General features: G+C 41.5%; 1 protein-coding gene across 1 annotated transcript in view; it reads right to left on the bottom strand.

Moving 5' to 3' along the window:
• ST18 (ST18 C2H2C-type zinc finger transcription factor) overlaps window positions 1-17,748 on the bottom strand; it is a 92,264-nt gene extending 74,516 nt beyond the window's left edge. The window contains exons 1-5 of the mRNA XM_057736998.1: window positions 17,437-17,748; window positions 14,128-14,264; window positions 12,087-12,141; window positions 10,107-10,254; window positions 9,960-9,993 (exon numbers count right to left, since the gene is read on the bottom strand). Of these exons, the coding sequence (XP_057592981.1) occupies window positions 9,960-9,993; window positions 10,107-10,254; window positions 12,087-12,141; window positions 14,128-14,264; window positions 17,437-17,748 (686 nt within the window). The remainder of the gene's footprint in view (window positions 1-9,959; window positions 9,994-10,106; window positions 10,255-12,086; window positions 12,142-14,127; window positions 14,265-17,436) is intronic.
• Window positions 17,749-18,032: the final 284 nt, after the last annotated feature.

Genomic DNA, 18,032 nt, shown 5'->3' with positions numbered 1-18,032 from the left:
ACAGCAGTGCTTCAGGGCTCAGAAAAGGCCAGCCTCCCTGTCTTACCATTTCACCCCCACACTGGGTGGAAGCTATCCTATAAGTTGTTTACAAGATGTTTCCATAGTTAGCAGGGATCGTGCGGTTAGAAAGCTGTGTGCAGGCTTGATTTACAGTGTTGCCAAGAAATCGTCCTGCATCTCTTTTAGGTGTAGAAGTAAACTGAACATCAAAGCCCAATTCACTGAAGCATAAAATGGAAAACTTGGGATCTCAGGGTCCAGGCTTTCTCTTGATACATGATTTTTCGTTGCTTTTAAAAATACGGGGCCACCTTGTTGAAGAAGGGCAAGCGGATGCGGGTTTGAAGTCCTGGAAGGAACTGGCTTTCATCACACTCAAGGGACCCGGTCAGTTCTCATCTGCCCCATCTGCCTTGACCCCTGGCCACCCAAACGCCCAGCAGGCTCAGGCCTAGGCCACTGGAAGATCTGGTCACCCAATCTTGTTTAACCGCATACCTGCTTCCTGCCCGTAGGAGTTCCCTGGGAGGACACGTTCTCACCTCCCAATGCAGGTCAAACCCTGGCCAGAATTCACTGCTCATGTCACTGTGCTCCCGTCCAATAAATCTCCCTCACAATACACGCGGAGCCCATGAGCCCAGGATAGACGGCAGGCTGTGTGTCGGCCTCTATCTCCAAGGACACAGGCCCTCAGAGGCTCTGGAGCAATTTCCACCCTTCGTGGGCAGAGGGGTCTGAACTCCTTAGTTCTCACAGGGCACTGGGAAGCCCAGAACCTGCTCTGTGGTCCCCCCCACCCCCCGGGGTGTGTGTGGTCATTTCCCTGCAGGTGTCGCTGCCCCGGCCCTGAAGAGCATCCTCACCCATGAGAAGATCCCACAGGTGGGGGGGGCGCTGCTGACCCCGGGCGGGGGCCACGGTGGGGACCTTTAAGGAGCAGACACCCCCGCCCTGAGCTCCTTCCAAGTGCTCACGCGCCCACCAGCGGCAGCGGTGTCACCTGCGGCCTCAGGGTCTCCCATCCACAGACTCAGTGGCTGATTCCCTCCTACAAGCAACTCAGAAATGGGCAGCAGGCACTTCTATTCTAGTTGAAAATGACCCAATGAAACTGAGGGAGAAGTTAACAGAATTAAGAACACCTCATTTTTATGCTGGATAAAATATATTTGTAGAGGAAGACGCGTATGGATGGTAGAAAAATAAATTAGAAATGGTTCTTACAGCGAGAGTGGCCTGGTTTGTAGTCAAGGGGCCGGTGGGAGCTTTGCTGACTAAACAGGCTTGACTTTAAAGGGACTGAAGTAGGGAAAGAATCTAAGAATTTGGAAGCAAAGAGGTTACTGGCACTATAAACAGAGAATTGACATATTAAACAGAAAGTCCTTCGCAATGAGTTACTAACTACATTATTCTCAAAACAAACATTGGTAGGCAATGTAAAATAAGATATCTCAAGTCACACCATGTACCGATGCAACAGTGAAAAAAAATAGATTTCTTGTCTTTAAAAAGTTTACACTGTATCAAAAGGGATTATATATGATAATTAAAGTTTTGTTGAATAGTGTGTTCCTTTTTTGTTTCCCCAGATTCTAAACTTGAAGGCAGGGAATCTGCTTTCTTCTGCATGGGTGGACAGATGGATGAATGAATAATAAAACAGCTATAATTCAAAGTAATAAGTGCTTTAAAACAGACAAGAAAAGAAGTGCTTTGGGGATACAATGGAAAAAAGTATTAGTCAGCCTAATAGGTCATAGGGACAGCTCACCACAGAGATGACAGTGGTCATTTGCCTTAAAGATGAGAACAGATCCCACAGGGGAAAGGATGAAGGGAAGAATTCTGCCAGGAATAGACGTAACAGAGTTGAGATGGAAAGAGCAATATATAAAATAGAATAGAATAGAATAGGATACTAAAATAATAAAATAAAATACGAAGCAGCTTTAGGCTTGGGATTTCCTGCAGAAAACAGTCTGGGGATGAAATTGGAAGAAGAACATTTGGAGGTGGATGTGATTTGAAAATAGCACTTTCTCCTTCAAGGAGGATAAAATAAACAAGGAAAAGGATCACACAAGGAGAGAAAAAAACAAGTGAAAAGGTAGCAAAGGAGGGCTTCAATGGCAAAGGTGAATCAGTGATGTGTCTGAATTAAGCCAGAGGTCACTTTAGCTCTGCTTGGAGATGGTGGGGAGCAGTTAGGTGAATCCAGAGGCCACAACCGAAAGCACCGTGCAGCATAGTTTCCTTAGTCAAGACGGCAGCACAGATGTGACAGCTGAACACGTCTCCAAGGTCCCACAGCCGGTCTGACTGGACCCCCAGAACCCAGAGCTGCTGTTCACCCGTGTTCTCACCACCACACGCGCCCGTCAGAGCCCAAGTTTGTGTAAGAGTTATGAGAAGTCATCCACGGAGAGGAAACGCTGCAACTAAAGCACACACATGCTTTGGTGTAGAGAGTTGATGTGTCAACCTTGTAGGACACGTTTATCTCAGTTCACGCTTCAAGCAGGAGAAACAAGATGTCGGAATTCTTCTTTGCAAACATACACAGTAATTGAAACGGGACTTCAAGTGGGTATGGCTTACTTAAGAGATTACAGCAGAAATGAAGAGCTCTGCCTGGCGATTCAAGTTAACCATTCCTTCACAGAAGATGAAGGAGAAACATGAGATGGAGCTCAGGACTTTCATGCTGCACTAGGGATTCTCCAAGCACATCAGGAGAGAAGACAGTGACCATACCCTGACCAGAGACATGCCTGGGTGGCCTGAAAGGAACCACAGCACGCTGGTTATGGACATATGAATGTCAAAGGCAGTCATGTGACCTGTGGAAGCCGAGGGAGAGTCTGGATTTTGTTTGAAATATAATATTCACATCCCCTGAGAGCACACTGTAGACGACTGTAGGGACATATAAAGTGGTGTTTAAATGCATCCTTACACGAGTTCTCTTTCTAATGATCTGTGAAAAACTCTAAGGAAGCTTTGGTGGATTTCAAACACACCCAAAAGGTGAAAACAAAGACTCACAAAAGCTCAAGGCTTGTGCTTTTTGCCACGCTGCCATCAAAGCTGTCTGCTGAGTATTCTGCTCCTCTTCGTCAAGCAGAAATACTGACAGGCATTAATGTGAACCCAAGAATTCACAGACCAAGAAAATTCCAAAGAAACCCAGACGCCTGGCTCTCCTGCCAACTCACACCATGAAAATTAGCAATGGAGAGAAGAGCTTTTCCAAGTAGGAAGTGAAGTCTAAGCTTGGGGGTGCCTCTTGCACTGTAAGATGCAGGATAACAGCTCAGGATCTCGCTAGAACACAGGTTCACCGGGTCTGGGGTGGGCCTGGAGGGTCTGCATTTACATCAAGTGCCCAGGAGATGCTCGGAGCAGCGACACGTGACCCTCGAGTGGGAGGGGACCTCTCCCGCTGCAGTGTCTCCCACAGTGATGTTAGCACATAACTCCCTGGTTTATTACATCGATGTGATAATTTTGTCTCCCCTGCAGGACCTGGTAATACACAGGTGCAGAAGAAGCGCTGAAGGAACAGATATGGAAGGAAATATTCTTTCCTCAATCAAGAGTGGCAAATTCTGCTGTGTAAAAAGATTTGTGTTACAAGAAAAGAAGAGCTAAATGGATAAAAAAATGATTTCTGGGGTGAGCTCTGCAAATCTGAAAGCCATGGTGAAGTGACTCTTCACGTGTGGCCTGCAGGGGTGGCATGTGTCATGGTTTTGGAAAAGGTCTGATTTATGGAGATGTTCACACCTTAGGTTCCTAGAACCATTGGCTGACACAGGCCACCGATATCCTTGTGATAATGCTGGAACATGGAAAGAAAAAGTAAAAAAAGAAAGCACATTTTCTTGTTCTTGTTTTTTTACGACAACCTTCACTCTGAACATTTATGTATAAGCCCCCTGGTGTTTTTCCAAAATGTGGGCATTATGATATAAAATAGAACCTATGCAATTCAGCTGGGGAACACCCTGCCCTGTGCAATCATCATTTTATGCATGCAGACGGGAAAACGCACAGCTATTCAGTCTCTAAGCTCAGCTGTGAAGGGACAGGAGCCCACTGTTGGCCTACGTGCCTGTCTAGATGCCTGTCCTTGACCTCAGGTGGATGGCAAAAACGACACACACTGCTCACTTTCTGTATTCAAATCTGTCTCTGAAGAACAAGGCCCATGATAGCTTATCACCCGGGAGGTAGCACTTTGAAAGGAAAAACAACTAAAACGAACAGAGATTTGTGTTAACTCAGGTATTTTAACAGAGACTTAAAGTCACATAATTAAGTCATGGAATAAAAAATCCAGAAGGAAAGGACAGGGCCTCTTTATAATCAGCAGTGCCGTGAATCAGGAAAATGTGCTGGGGTTCGTTTGTAGGTCTGGTATATTCCACCTTGATTTACCAATTTATTGATGAAGTTTAAGTAAATATTTCCCCCAAAATGCAGATGATAAGATGGGATTCCAATGTGTCAGTGCAGGTTCATCAATTGTAACAAAGGTACCACCTCGTGGGGATGCTGATGGTGGGGGAGGCTGGAGGTCTATGGGAAGTTCTGTCTGTTCTGCTGTGTTTTGCTGTGAACATGAAACTGCTCTAAAAAGGAAAGTCTACTGGGGAAAGAAAGGAATGCCAGGGCCTGCAGTAAGAGAGGACAATACAGTGGCTGCAGTGGGTCAGGGGAGGCGTGGGGTGCGCCTGCACCACAGACAGGCCTGAGTGCTGCCTCAGGTCCAGTTTCTTACCAGTCAAAGACCTCGTGAGTATAAAGCACGTAACTCCCTGAACCCGGCTCTTGAGTTAAATGTGGACAATGTCACTTGTCCCAATGACCCTATGGTCTGGTCGTAGGGATCCAATCAGACCCTGTGCACTATTTCCACACCTCACTCAACAGGCACCTACTGAAGGCTGCTCACGGCAGGCTCTGCACTAAATGCAGGACCATATGTACTGATGGTCCACAGTTAATGGAATTTTCTAGTTGGACAATAAATTCTTTTCAAATTTTTATTCTTGTTGAATGCCTCCCTAAGGTATCTTAAGACACTTTCTTACTCCAGTAAGTACAGCACAGAAAACAAAACTCTCTGGAAGGATTACTTCTGCCCCCGAGTCATAGGTTGGACACCAGCTTCCCCCCCTCCCTTTACACAGAGGTGGATGAGGACCACCAGGATAGGAGGCGATGGACAGTGATGCCTCAGGCACCCCCTCACCAGAGACTTCTCTTCCAAATCAAGTCCTTATCATCACCTTCTTTGGTTATTAGCCTTACTTCCCCTCAAAGGGGTTTTAGGAAAGTGAGTTTTCATTAAGTTGTCAGTTCCTTGGCTTTTAATTTATAGGTCTGGCCACATTTAGAGAGATGCATGGCTAATGGAAATACAGTAGATATGATGTCATTAAATACCCCAAAGGTGCACTGAGTCATGCATTTGGAAATCACAGCAATAAAGGAAAGAAGAGGGTTTCTTCCTACTTTTCTCCAATCTTGTGATTAAAACAACTTATTTCCTTTAACCTTGGTAATAGATTTATAAGACACTTAATTTTAGAAAACAGTTTCTGTTCATTGTATTTCCTTCAGTTGACTGTCCTCCCCAGAAATTTCTGTGCAACAGAGTAGTTCCGGGAAAATCATGACCATTAAAGGAAACTTTAGTCTCAAGAAAAAAAATTGGAAAGAAAAGTACTAAATATTAAACATTCAACTTATATAAAGACTATAGTGCATGAAATAAGATAGAAGAAAACACAGAAAGCCACTTAAATCTGTAAGTTGCAAAATATTCTCACATCAATTAAATATTGTTATTAAATCTATAGCCTATTGATTATAGAACTCACAGAATATTTAATATCTTAAAACTTACAAGAAAATGCCAAATGATAAGGTTTTGAATGAACAAATTATATACAATAAAATAAAAAGAGACAACTAAATTAAAATTTTATTACAAAATTTAAGCCAACTGGGAGGCAGCAAGAAGACCATGAAAAGACCATGGGATTTTCCTCTAATATAATTAAGAGCCTAGAATTCACTTGTGCCTCTAAGTGGTCACATAGGAAAGCCATTTCAGAGACTGGCATATATTTTCCTAATTAGAGGAGGGGGCTGGATTAGCGTAAAACACTTTGCCAACCCAGGACACAATTACCAATATTAGTAGATGCAATTGCAGGCGGATCAGATTAAGGATAATAGTAATAAAATAAAAGAGCAGAGAAAATCCAACGGTCATGATTTAGACAGACTCATGAGAGCCTTCTCAGCACTACCTGTAACCCGAGCTGTGCCGAGGAAAGGCTGAGAATGCTATTACGGCACATGACTGAAGGTGGGTCTGGGGTTATAAATTGCTTTTTTAATGGTGAGGATAGAGTATCGTAAGAAGATGAGAATGTCAGTATCAATTTTTATTAGTGTCATGAACAATATGCAGGATATTTAAATCAGTTTCATTTGTGTTAGTGTTTTTATAAGTAGTAGCTCTAGAAGCAACAACATGTTCACTGCATTCTAAAAGGAAGAACTAAATAAAGTTGCCAATGTTCTCCACAAAAGACCCATAACTTTCACAACTGAGGAAAATATGTCACATTTCCCAAGATACTCAGAATTCAAGTGCACAACAAATGCTGGATTCTGGACCACGACATAGCTGCAGAATCAATCAGAGGGACAATTGTAGCAAATGCATAAAGTTGGACAAAATTAAAAGCACACTAAAAATATAACCTTCCATATGAATCAGAACTTTTTTCCAGGATTTATATAGAAGGGCAATTAGCGTCCATAGCTGGGTCAACTTAAACCATTTAAGAAACAATTTGAGATATATTTAGCCTAGTCATGATCAGGCTGTTGAAAATAAGTAATTATCAAATTAACAATAATCAGTCCTTTTTATAAACTCTTTCTTAGTAAAGAAAAACAGGTGAATTCATTTCATTTATGAATTTTCCCAGCAATTATCACCAACTTTCTGAATTGGTCTAATGACAATAAGGTAAAATTGAGTATCTGAAAAAAATAATTTTTAGAGAATTAGGAGACTAGGAAATGCTATTTTTACTTAAAATATATTTTTTTTTAAATTTCAGAAAACTAGGCTTTGAAAAATAAACCATCAGGGTTAAATTGCAGAATTTTAAAACTCCAGGTTCTGAGGACGTCGACAACAGACCGTTTCTTTTTGATTTATATTCTAGACAATTAGTATTAACTGTGCATGAGAGAAAGCTCAGCCTGGTGGGTGAGAGGCAGGCCTGAGTCAGAAGTCTGGATTCCTTACTAGTTGTTTAATCTTAGGCTATTTATATAAACTGTTTATTTTCACTTTCTTCATCTGAAAATTGGAAATATCATAGTTTCTACCCTCTAAGTTTCTTGGAGGATTGACAGCCTGCCCCAGGACACTCAGGACTCCCTGGCTCTTAATAAACATTAGTTTCATTGTAATTACTGATGCTAATAAAGTGCTTAACAGTTATTCCTATTTCTCCAGAAAGGCCATATTAAACATTTTTCCCTCACAAAGTTGCTTCTCTCTGCTAATGTCTTTTTTTCTATGAATTTTATATTTCTCCGTAGTCCAAAGCACACAACGTATTCATTCCTCCAAAATTCTCTCTTGTTTTTCAAGTTATTCTTCAAGACACATCACTCAAAAGGACTCTTCTCCCGTCTGAATAGTTTTATTCCCTAAAAATACTCCGACTGGAAACACAGCTAGTTCTTCAGCTGTGAGACTCCCAGGAACTCACCCTGGGAGGGCACACAACACAGGCCCGTGGAGCCTTGAGGATTTTCAACTTCTCTCCATCATTCTACAGGAACATTAAGTCTCCAAACAAATAGGAATTGTTAATGAGAGCAGATGTAAAATGCAAGAATGTAAGGGAGGCAGTCACTCCGGCCATTTAATCCTGTCCCAATGTGAGCATGTATCTATGCTCTGCTCTTATAAAAGTAGTTTACAATGTAATATTTTCCATGATGAAATCGACAATGTAGACAGGGCCATGGACTTCCTACAAGCACATTTCCACAGAGAAGAGCACCAGCATGAAAGCTTTTACCCAGTTCTGATAGATCCCGTTCCACTCAGTTGAGGAACCGAAAGTTATAGAATGAAGGTACTAAGCTAGCCCTCCTTTAGGAAATCACAGAGCACAGTTGCCTGGAAAACAACCATGTAAATTGTCAATGCACACATTGTAAATTTCAAGGTGTGCCAGACACTGTTACACATCCAGACACATTACATATCCAGACGCTGTTACACATCCGGACACTGTTACACATCCAGACACTGTTACACATCCAGACACTGTTACACATCCAGGCATGGTTACAGATCCAGACAGAGTTACACACTCAGATGCTGTTATACATCCAGACATGGTTACACATCCAAACACGGTTACACATCCAGACACTTTTACACATTCAGGCTATGTTATACATCCAGGCTCTGTTACATATGCTCCAGTTTTCACACATTTCCCCCAGGAACACATAGACGATCACTGTTTTCAGAAAGGTGGATTAGACCCTGAGTTTGGGACTTTCTGCATTTGAAAACCTAGAGAAGAGACAAGGGCCTTCTCTTGCTCCTGAAACATCTCACTAAAAAATAGCAAACACAGGACAGAAAACATATCGGCAGCATGTGTTTCTCTAAACATGCCCTGAAAAGAAAAAAAAAAAACTATACCTTACAAAGACGCTGTGAAAGAAAACCCACTAGGAGTTTATTCTGCAAAACCTAGTCAGGTGGAATTTCAAGAGCACTGCCTGAGGCACACATCACAGTATCTAAAGTGGAAGTGCTCTGATCACCTCAAATCCCATCCGTCACATTATCTTCAAATGTCTACCATCAAAAATTCACATGATTATCTGATAGAATTATCTAAATTTTTTAAGAAATTGAAGCATAGTTGATTCACAATGTTGTGTTAGTTTCAGGTGTACAGCACAGTGATTCAGATGTATATGTATATATATCTATATGTCTGAATAAATAGATATATATACAGGTATATATACACACTATATATATACTTGTTCATATTCTTTTTCCTTAATGTTTATTACAAAATATCGAGTATAGTTCCCTATGCTACACAGTAGGTCGTTGTTAATGATCTGTTTTATATAAGGTAGTGTGTATCTGTTCATCCCAAACTCCTAATTTATCCCTCCTGCCCTTCCTCTTTGGTAACCATAAGGTTTGTATGTCTATGGTTCTATTTCTGTTTTGTAAATAAGTTCATTTGTATTAGGCAAGACATGGAAGCAATGTCCATCAACAGAGGAATAGATAAAGAAGCTGTGGTATATATACACAATGGAATATTACTCAGCCATAAAAAAGAATGAAATAATGCCATTTGCAGCAACATGGGTGGACCTAGAGATTATCAGTAAGTATTTACGACGTAAGTCAGAGAAAGACAAATATCATATGATATCACTTATATGTGGAATCCAAAAAAGAATTATCTAAGTATTAAAAAAAAAACATGGGGCGTTCTGGAGTTGGGTTATCCCTCAGTCAGGTTCTCGGATGAGCTCAATTCCTTCCTCCCATCAGCACAGAAACAAGCCACGCTCGGGGTAGTACACAGAGGCAGTGCACCCTCCAAAGAGAAAATGGGAGACTACTCATGTTTCAGAAAAGCGTTGTGTTTTATCAAAATATGAGCTTGAATTGTTTTGGATTGACAATCAGTAGTTCTTCATTTTCTCTGTCTCTCAGGTGTAGACAGAGGCTACGTGAGATGGCCCACGGGTTTATTGCTCACAGTAAAATGAGGCTCAGAGGCTTGAAAAGTACAAAACATTCTAGTAATTAAAGCTCATCAATCTTAGAAAAAGTAAAGTAGGGCAACCCTTACCTGAGCTCCTGGATTAGAGACTCCATTGGTGCTACTGAGGAAAAGAAAGAAAGAAAAGGAAAATCAGTTTATAATTTCGAAAACTGTATGACAGAAACCTTTCACCACCTAACGATAATGACCGCTGTATGTTAGCGCAGACCCCACCCGACTTCCCTGTGAGCCGACTCATCTTTTCCGGTTCTGGTTCTTTGGAGACAAGAGGACAGGTGACCATGGCCCAGGACAGATGGTGCCGGAGTAGCACCTCTCGTGACCCAGGGACTTTGCAGTCATGGGTCAGACTTCCAAATACCTGTTTTTAGAGATTCGTTGAAAAAGTACAGAAGCGCAAAGGACTTGAACTATTTTTTAAATCAATTTTATAGTCTCTAGGAAAACTTTGAAAAGAATCCTGTTTACATTTTTATTGAATTAAACAAGCATTTAAATAAAACTGGCAAAGTTTTATGAATAAATATGTCCTAAGATTCTGTTCCATAAATTTCATTCCTGTAGAAACAGAAGTTTTAGTCATGTTAATTTCAACAACGTATTAAAAATGAGACATTTATAGAAAAAAGAGATTTGATTTTCCGCAAATGATGGGAACTAAAGAAGTTCATGTTTATAAATACCTGCCTACACCAGGATAAGCGGCATATTGAGAGAGACAACAGGTGGTTTTAAATATGACTCACGCTGCATGAGAAACAGCTGTTTCATTTCTCAAAGAACATTTTGGCTCTATTTAAGGGTGTATATGTATGTGCCAAAAGGATTCAAAGTCCAAAAAGAATGGCAAATTGAAATATTCATATTTTAAAAGTATAGAGTCGTGTGCTTTCCAAAGTCAGAATAAGATATTTTAATAATCCAAATACAGTTCCTAGAATGTTGATATTTACAGCAGATGTGAGCCTGTCCTAAATAATGGTAAAACTGTTTTTGTTTTAAAAACCTGTATTTCATGGAGAAGTTTGTGGCATAAAAATTTGATGTTTCCAAAACTGCATTCCAAAGTTAAGGTGTATGATGTAATTACTTTTAAAGTAACAAACTAAACCTGGAAAATAGAACACTGTGAAACTTCAGTTTGGGTGGAGAAAAGTCCCGTATCTTGTACAGCCTGATTCTGCATGTTGATTATCATGGCTGATGATACCCAGGGTTGTGTTAAACTGAAAAAAAATCATCCTGGAATTTGTTTTTAAATAGGGGATTCTGGACTTTACTGAAACAGGAATTATTTACCTTGACTACACACATAAACACAGCTAACGAAAGCGCTGAATTTGATTAGACATTTTCGACTGTAAATCTCAAAAAGCTTACAAATGACTGCCTGATCACTGCCCACCCCAACCCTTCCTCAGCAAGACCAACGGGATGAGGGGCGGGGGGGGGGGGTGGGGGTGGGGGGGACCGCAGCCCAGCTTCCTTCCAGAGGCCAGGCCGAATCTTCCATTTGGAATGAAGGGTCACACAAATACAGCAAATTATAATAAAAGTTATTTTCCTTAAGGGGTATTATTGCCAGTCAATCCTGTTTTCCAGATGTTTAGATCATCAAGGGCCTGTTTATATTTCAATATTACATTACCATCTGTTGGTTACAAAAAGGGAGGGAAAACCCACAAGTTAAACCTTGCAGACATGACTTTGCAAAGCTGCTGGAAACTCCCAGCAGGGACAGTCCAAAAACAAACATCATCATTTTACTTGAACTAAGTTTAGACTGGGAGCCACTAAACTGGATCACATAAAAATCAAAACCTGCTTTGGCAATAAACGAACAATTTGGTCTTTTCCCTTGGACATTAAAGGTCACATCAATAATCTGAGGTCTCCATGAAGCGTTCTTCCCTTGCTGAGCCTTAGGCTGTTCTGCAGGATGTTTAAATCTACTCATGATTGCACTTTGTAAAAATTAGCATCCTACCTCGTGTGGACTATTCTGAGTCCTTTAACTCCTGCTTCATAGGATTTAGCCTCTCAATGCCATGATCCAACGTCCTGGCTTGATTTAAAAATGGAAGCCCTGAGGAAGTTGTAATGCTTCTGACTACACATCAGGGACTGAGCATGAAACGCCCACATTGCATGGTGTGCTGGGCAAGGTGTCCTGGAACCTGCTTGCTAACTCACCCTTGGTTCCTTTCGCGCGGGTACGCAGCGTTTTATCTTCAGCCTCTGCATCCATCTGTAACGTGAACACAAAGTCCTGAGGTCACTGCTTTGACATTGACCAAAGTTCTGAAGGTCATTATGAAAAGCAGAGTAGCCTTTCATGCTTTTGAACAGCATCTGACTCTGCAGAGAGAGAACTGTGACTGCCCTCACACCCCACGAGTTCTGGAAATACTTCTAAAGATGCCGGAACCAGAGGAAAGGGACAAGAGGGCAGATGTCCTTGCTGGCAAGTGTCCGCTAGTGATTCAAACACTTTTGGCATTACAAAGATAGAAAGAAGGATGGTCTGAGTAACAGTGGTTGTGAAAGAGACAGAATCTCAAATACCAAAACAAAAGGTTTCATATCAATTTACTAAACCAGATTCCTCTGTATTTCTAGACTCTTCCTGATACATACCTCTTTCTAAGTTAGGAAAAACAATTCTCAGTGTGAAAAAGCAGCACGAATGTAAACCCCTGAAATGCTCCCATTGGAAAATACCACTGGAAATGTTGATTATCAACAATGACATACAGGTACTCCTATAAATCCAGAATAAATAAGAGTTCTAGTCATCCAAATGCATAAAGAAAGTGAAATTTGAGTGTTGTGTGTGTCAGTATCAAATTCCCTAAAACATCATTACTAATGATTTTAAATATAATCAAGTTAATTACCAAAGGGATGCCAAGATGTAAAAAGTTTGTTGTTTCTGTCCACATGGAGATAGATTCTGACCTGACTACACCCAACCATTTCACTAGGATCCTCTAAGCATCTCGTAGTTTAATTCACTTTTGCACTTTATCAGAAGGAATTCTTCAATAGAAAGAAATTGTTCTGCTTGTTGAAGATCAGAGGCGGGCAGAAGGCGCTCTCTGCGGCTCATCCTTACATCCCGACACCGGCGGGAATGCGCTGTGACTGCAGTGAGAGTGGGAGACGCATCTCTGCTCTCCGAGGCTGAGTTGTGATGGAAAGCACTGACCTGCCGTAGACTTATAATAGGGGAGCAGGTGTGGCAATGATGGGCTTTAATTTCCTTTAATAAACCTTTTATGGGCCACACTTTTACTGCCATTCGATGCTCTCCAAGGTCCTGCACATAATAGGTTCATTACTTTTGATTACTGTAGTCTATTGAGACAAACAACTCCAGAACACACTATATATTATGTTCGGTTAAACCAATATAGACTATTTATCCATTGTGCATTTTTTCACCTGCAACACTACAGACAAAATTAACGACAGCTCTCGTAAGCTAAAACTATTAAAACCACCAGCACCCTTTTGTCATCATTTCATAATAAACACCACACCAATTGCTAAACTGTCTGTCAAATTAGCCAACAAAAAGTGTTTGCTGTCTTTTGGAGAAGCCATCGCTTTAGTCTAAATGAAACGGTCCATTGTTACGAATATTTTAAAACTACATAATAAGAGAAAACAACAAGAAAACAAGAGGTGATTTTTTTTTTCTCCTGTAGATTTCCCTCCTTTTAAAACCACACAGATTTATGGGATTTATGACAGATGTGACACCGCCTGGGATTAAAGCGGCTTGGTTTACACAGGACGGTGAGCCCTGTGCTGTGAAATCCTCCTCCATGAGGGTCTCTGCTGCATATAAAGTGGTTCAATTCATGCAGACTCCCTTCTGTGTGCTAAACAAGTCACTCGATTAGGAGAGACCAGTAGCTTGAGGGTTAAAATGGTGAAAACCCTCACCTGTTTCTGAGGGAGCTACCCCCGTGGCTGAGCATCACCTCCACACAAGTCTATGGGTATCCTGCACACAGGTGCTCTTAGCTCCCCAACCACTTTGCACCCCTACCCCACCCCCTCTCCAAAACACAAGTGGAGGTGGAGCCCCACGAGTTTCTTTACTGAAACACAGTGTGCCGAGTGCCAGCAGACACACAGAAGTTTCAGAAACCTGCTTAAACGTAAGCTTCTTCAGAACAGCTCCAAGACCCCTGCGATTTTGCAATTCAGCTATCCAGGGACTGACCGGTCTGCCACCATCCCCTGCAGCTGCCTCCCCACTAATGTCACGGGAAGGGAGGCGCGAATACTCATGGGCCTCTGCTCGATGGTGCCGGGAGTGCCAGTTTCACGCTCGCATCTTGTGGCGCTATTGTCCTCATGCTGGTGGAGTCAGACATCCCACCCAAGCCTTGTGAGAGCTGGGAACGCATCCACAAGGCTCAGCGTTCATTTTAACCTGTGGGCCAAGCTGTAGGCGTGGGATGCATCAGGCGCCGACCTACATCCCATTCCCTTCACCTCCTCTCTCCTGATCACACCTGAAGGACAATAACTGTTACTAAGTTCAGGGTCTGGTCACGTCTTGCGGCTCATTGGGAATAAGAACACCAGAAACCTAGAGCACACCTGCTTTTCATTTGGGGCAACGCTCACGAGAAAGCTCTCTCCCCGGAAGGTCTCAGCTTAAAAAGAAGCCTTTGATCTCAAAACCCTCACACGTGCAGCAGAAACCTCTAAGTATCCTTCATATGGATTATTCGCATGGACTTTAATAAATTGCCAGTGAGGGGGCTTCATTTTTGTAAAATCGGACCTCGGATTCCGTGACTACCACATTAAGGTGATGGGTCATTCAAGGGGACGGAGGTTCTAACTCATTGCTTGTGCTGAGACCTGGGGGCTGCTGTGGGGGAGGGGGACGGCCACCCCTTCAAGCTATCCACGTTACAGAAGAGGCCACGAGTACGAACGATTCAGGACACTGACCTAACTAACACAGGCTGCATCTTGAAAACTCTACTTCCTGTTGGGAACATGGATTTTTTTTCTATTGGAAAAGAAGACTTGATCATCTTTACCGCCAAAGTCCCAAATGCTATTGACAAGCCTGAAACTGATTTTGTGAAACTTAATGAATCATTTCTTTTCTCAAAACAGAGTTTTGATTTTCTAAAAAGCTGTCCTTCTCCTTACTTCTTAGGGCCTTTAACTATTGTTTATGGATGGGAACAAGACAAGACATCTTCTGAAATTCCTATCGTGGGTTCCTCCTGGCTTTGACAGTCTACTCAATTGAGATAAAATATTAAAGGCAAGTTTTCCCACTCTTAGTTTTCCTGAAACTACTAAGAAAAGTTCTCTTAACCTATAAGTATGGATATGTTATATATAATATTTATGTAGAAAGGAAAAAAAGGGCTCCTGACTGGTATCTAGTTCATAATAAAGCCTTGAAAAAAAATTTTCAAAGACTTTCTTCCCCAGTTCTCTGGGGAGAGGAGTTAATACAAGAAGTGGCAAGAGGGAAGGAAACTTATAAAATAAAGAAGGCAAAGAAGCAAAATGTGAGGGAAGGATGTGCCAGAACCAACATTGGAGATGAGATGACAATAAGAGATAAGATGTTATGAGATAAAATGATAAGAGATGATAAGAGATAAAAGACAGTAAGATGATAAGAGATAAGATGAAAAGAGATAAGTGATCAGATGATAAGAGACAAGATGATAAGAGATAAAATAACACTGTATGAGAGATAAGATAAGAGATAAGAGACAAGATGGTAAGATATAATATCAAATGATAAAATAAAATAAGAGGTAAATGGATGATAAGAGACAAGAGACAAAGACGTTAAGAGACCAGATGATAAGATATAAGAGATCAGATGATAGGCAATAAGATGATGAGATAAGAGATCAGATGATAAGAGAGCAGAGACAAAGATAAGATACAAGAGATAAGATAAGAGATGATAAGGCGATGAAGAAAAAGGACCATAAAATAAATTTTCACCACTTAGTTGAAAGTCCAAAGCTTTCGCTTAACATCTTCATATATGTACAGACCTACATACAGGGGTGCACATGGACTAGACCACCTTTTCCTCCTGGCGCTGAGTTAGTTACATCAGGGGCAATCAGAAGGTCTTCCTTCCACGTCGCTCCAAGGCACAGATCTGGCACCTTCTTCGGGGATGAAGAGGGACCCCTGGAACTGCTGATTTGTGGAAGAGAGAGATTCCAGGAGCAGGACACCAAGTTGATAAACTCAGTTTTACTTTCGTTCACACAAGCAAATTACAGGTATGTGAGAAGATTTAGTTCCCTTTGATTTTATTTTTCACTCAAAAATCCTATTTTAACCTAATGGTTAAACAAACAAAATTATTTGTCAACAAAAACAACCTCCAAGTAAATATTTAATCACTTCTTAAGATTTGGGGAAAACAAATCTCTTGCTAATGTTTATGTTTTATTTCTCCTTTCAACAGAACTCTGGACAGTAACATCCTCAATATATACTTACAAGTAGTCTTACGTTTCCTAATATTAGTAGAAAAGCCATGATGATCATGACATTTTGAGGATACTTTCTCAAAATCCTTGTACAAGTAATCGTAATACTGTCTAGTGACATAATTTCATGCCAATAACTACTGTTAATTTGAGAAGCCCTTCACATACACTCAACTTGCAATAAGTCCCACTTTTAACAAGATTTCATTGTGTTCCTCTCCTGAGAGTTGGAAACTGACACAGCAGGTTTGTCTGTTGTGTCGCATGACTCTTGTGAGCTGTCCTTTCGGTCCTGGGAATCGCACGGCATCAGTGAGAGGAAGTTAGCTCTGTGCCTGCCCAGAGGAGGTCCAGGGGTCCTCCCCACCAGGAGCACCTTATCCTCAGTGGATGCTTCCTTTACAAAAATCAGTTTTTAAAAAGTGACAAAGAGAAACTCAGGAAGTTGGAAAAGGCTAAACCCAGAAAATGGAACAGCTAAACGATGCCAGTATCTTGGGATGAAACTTGGCCAGACTGAAGAACAAAGAACCCTACACCGAGTGCCCTTCCTTTTCATGATTCTGGCATCATTTTGTTTTAAACACAGCTTTGGATCAGCCCAAAATGGCAGCAAAAGATGTTTCCCTGTCATACAAGGAAAAGACAGGGAAAATGAGTCGTGATCCTAAAAGAATACTTGACTCATCGAGAAGAATACCAAGATTGAATGTTCAAGTATGTTTTCTTTCTGTTCTCACCCTCTTTTCATTTTCCTGATTCTCCTTTCACACATTTATTAATTCCTCAGGAAAAGGAATTCAGAAAACAAACTTAAAACGTCTAAACGAGTAAAATCAGGAGGTTTGACATCATCCTTGATGCCATATTAATAACTTTCTGAACATTTTCTGAATCCTTTATCCTAAATGAAATGAAAATTTTCTGAATCCTTTTGGGAACAGGCTCCCTGATTTCAAGTCTCTGTTCTTGTCCGTCTCTATTTGTACTGCCTTTGATTCTACGTAAAAAGCAGAAGAACTGAACGACAGTACCCTTTGCACAGGTGATCGGCTCACGTCCCCGATCCCTCCCAGGCTGGCAAACACCACACCTAATGGCTCTTCCTGAGGCTGAGGGCAGGCACATCCCCCAGAGAGGAGGTGCTCTTCAAAGGGAATTTCTAGAGTCGGATGGACATGCCCAGCAGTGAAGGAAGCCTCGGGCCTGGGAGAGCTCGGGTGGCTAGAGGAGGAGGCTGATGTGCTTTCATTCTCATCTCTGATTTCTGAGTTGCGGCTGCTCCTGTGTGTAGACGAACCCTCTAACGTGGCACAACTGGCAACGTGAACATGAACCAAAGCCATACGTCTGTGTCCTTTTGCCAAACGGCTGCAGCAAATAGTTCTATTATTCCCTCAGGTGCGCAGCCTGTGCCAACGATTTCTATTAGGCGCCCAACCACGGCCTCTGAGTCGCAGCTTTGTGAACTGAGGGGGCAATCGCCAGCTTTGTGTTTTCGGAGACTTAAATTTTTTTTAATATGCCCTGTTTCAAGATAACTCAGTGTAAGTAACACCCTAAAAGGGTCTTAAAAATTTTTTCCTTGTTGATATTTTGAGAGGCATATGTTGAAAAATGTGTAAATGTT

The sequence above is a fragment of the Hippopotamus amphibius genome, chromosome 5 (genome assembly GCF_030028045.1).
Source record: "Hippopotamus amphibius kiboko isolate mHipAmp2 chromosome 5, mHipAmp2.hap2, whole genome shotgun sequence".
Taxonomy (NCBI): Eukaryota; Metazoa; Chordata; class Mammalia; order Artiodactyla; family Hippopotamidae; genus Hippopotamus; species Hippopotamus amphibius.
This window is presented reverse-complemented; position numbering and strand designations above follow the sequence as displayed.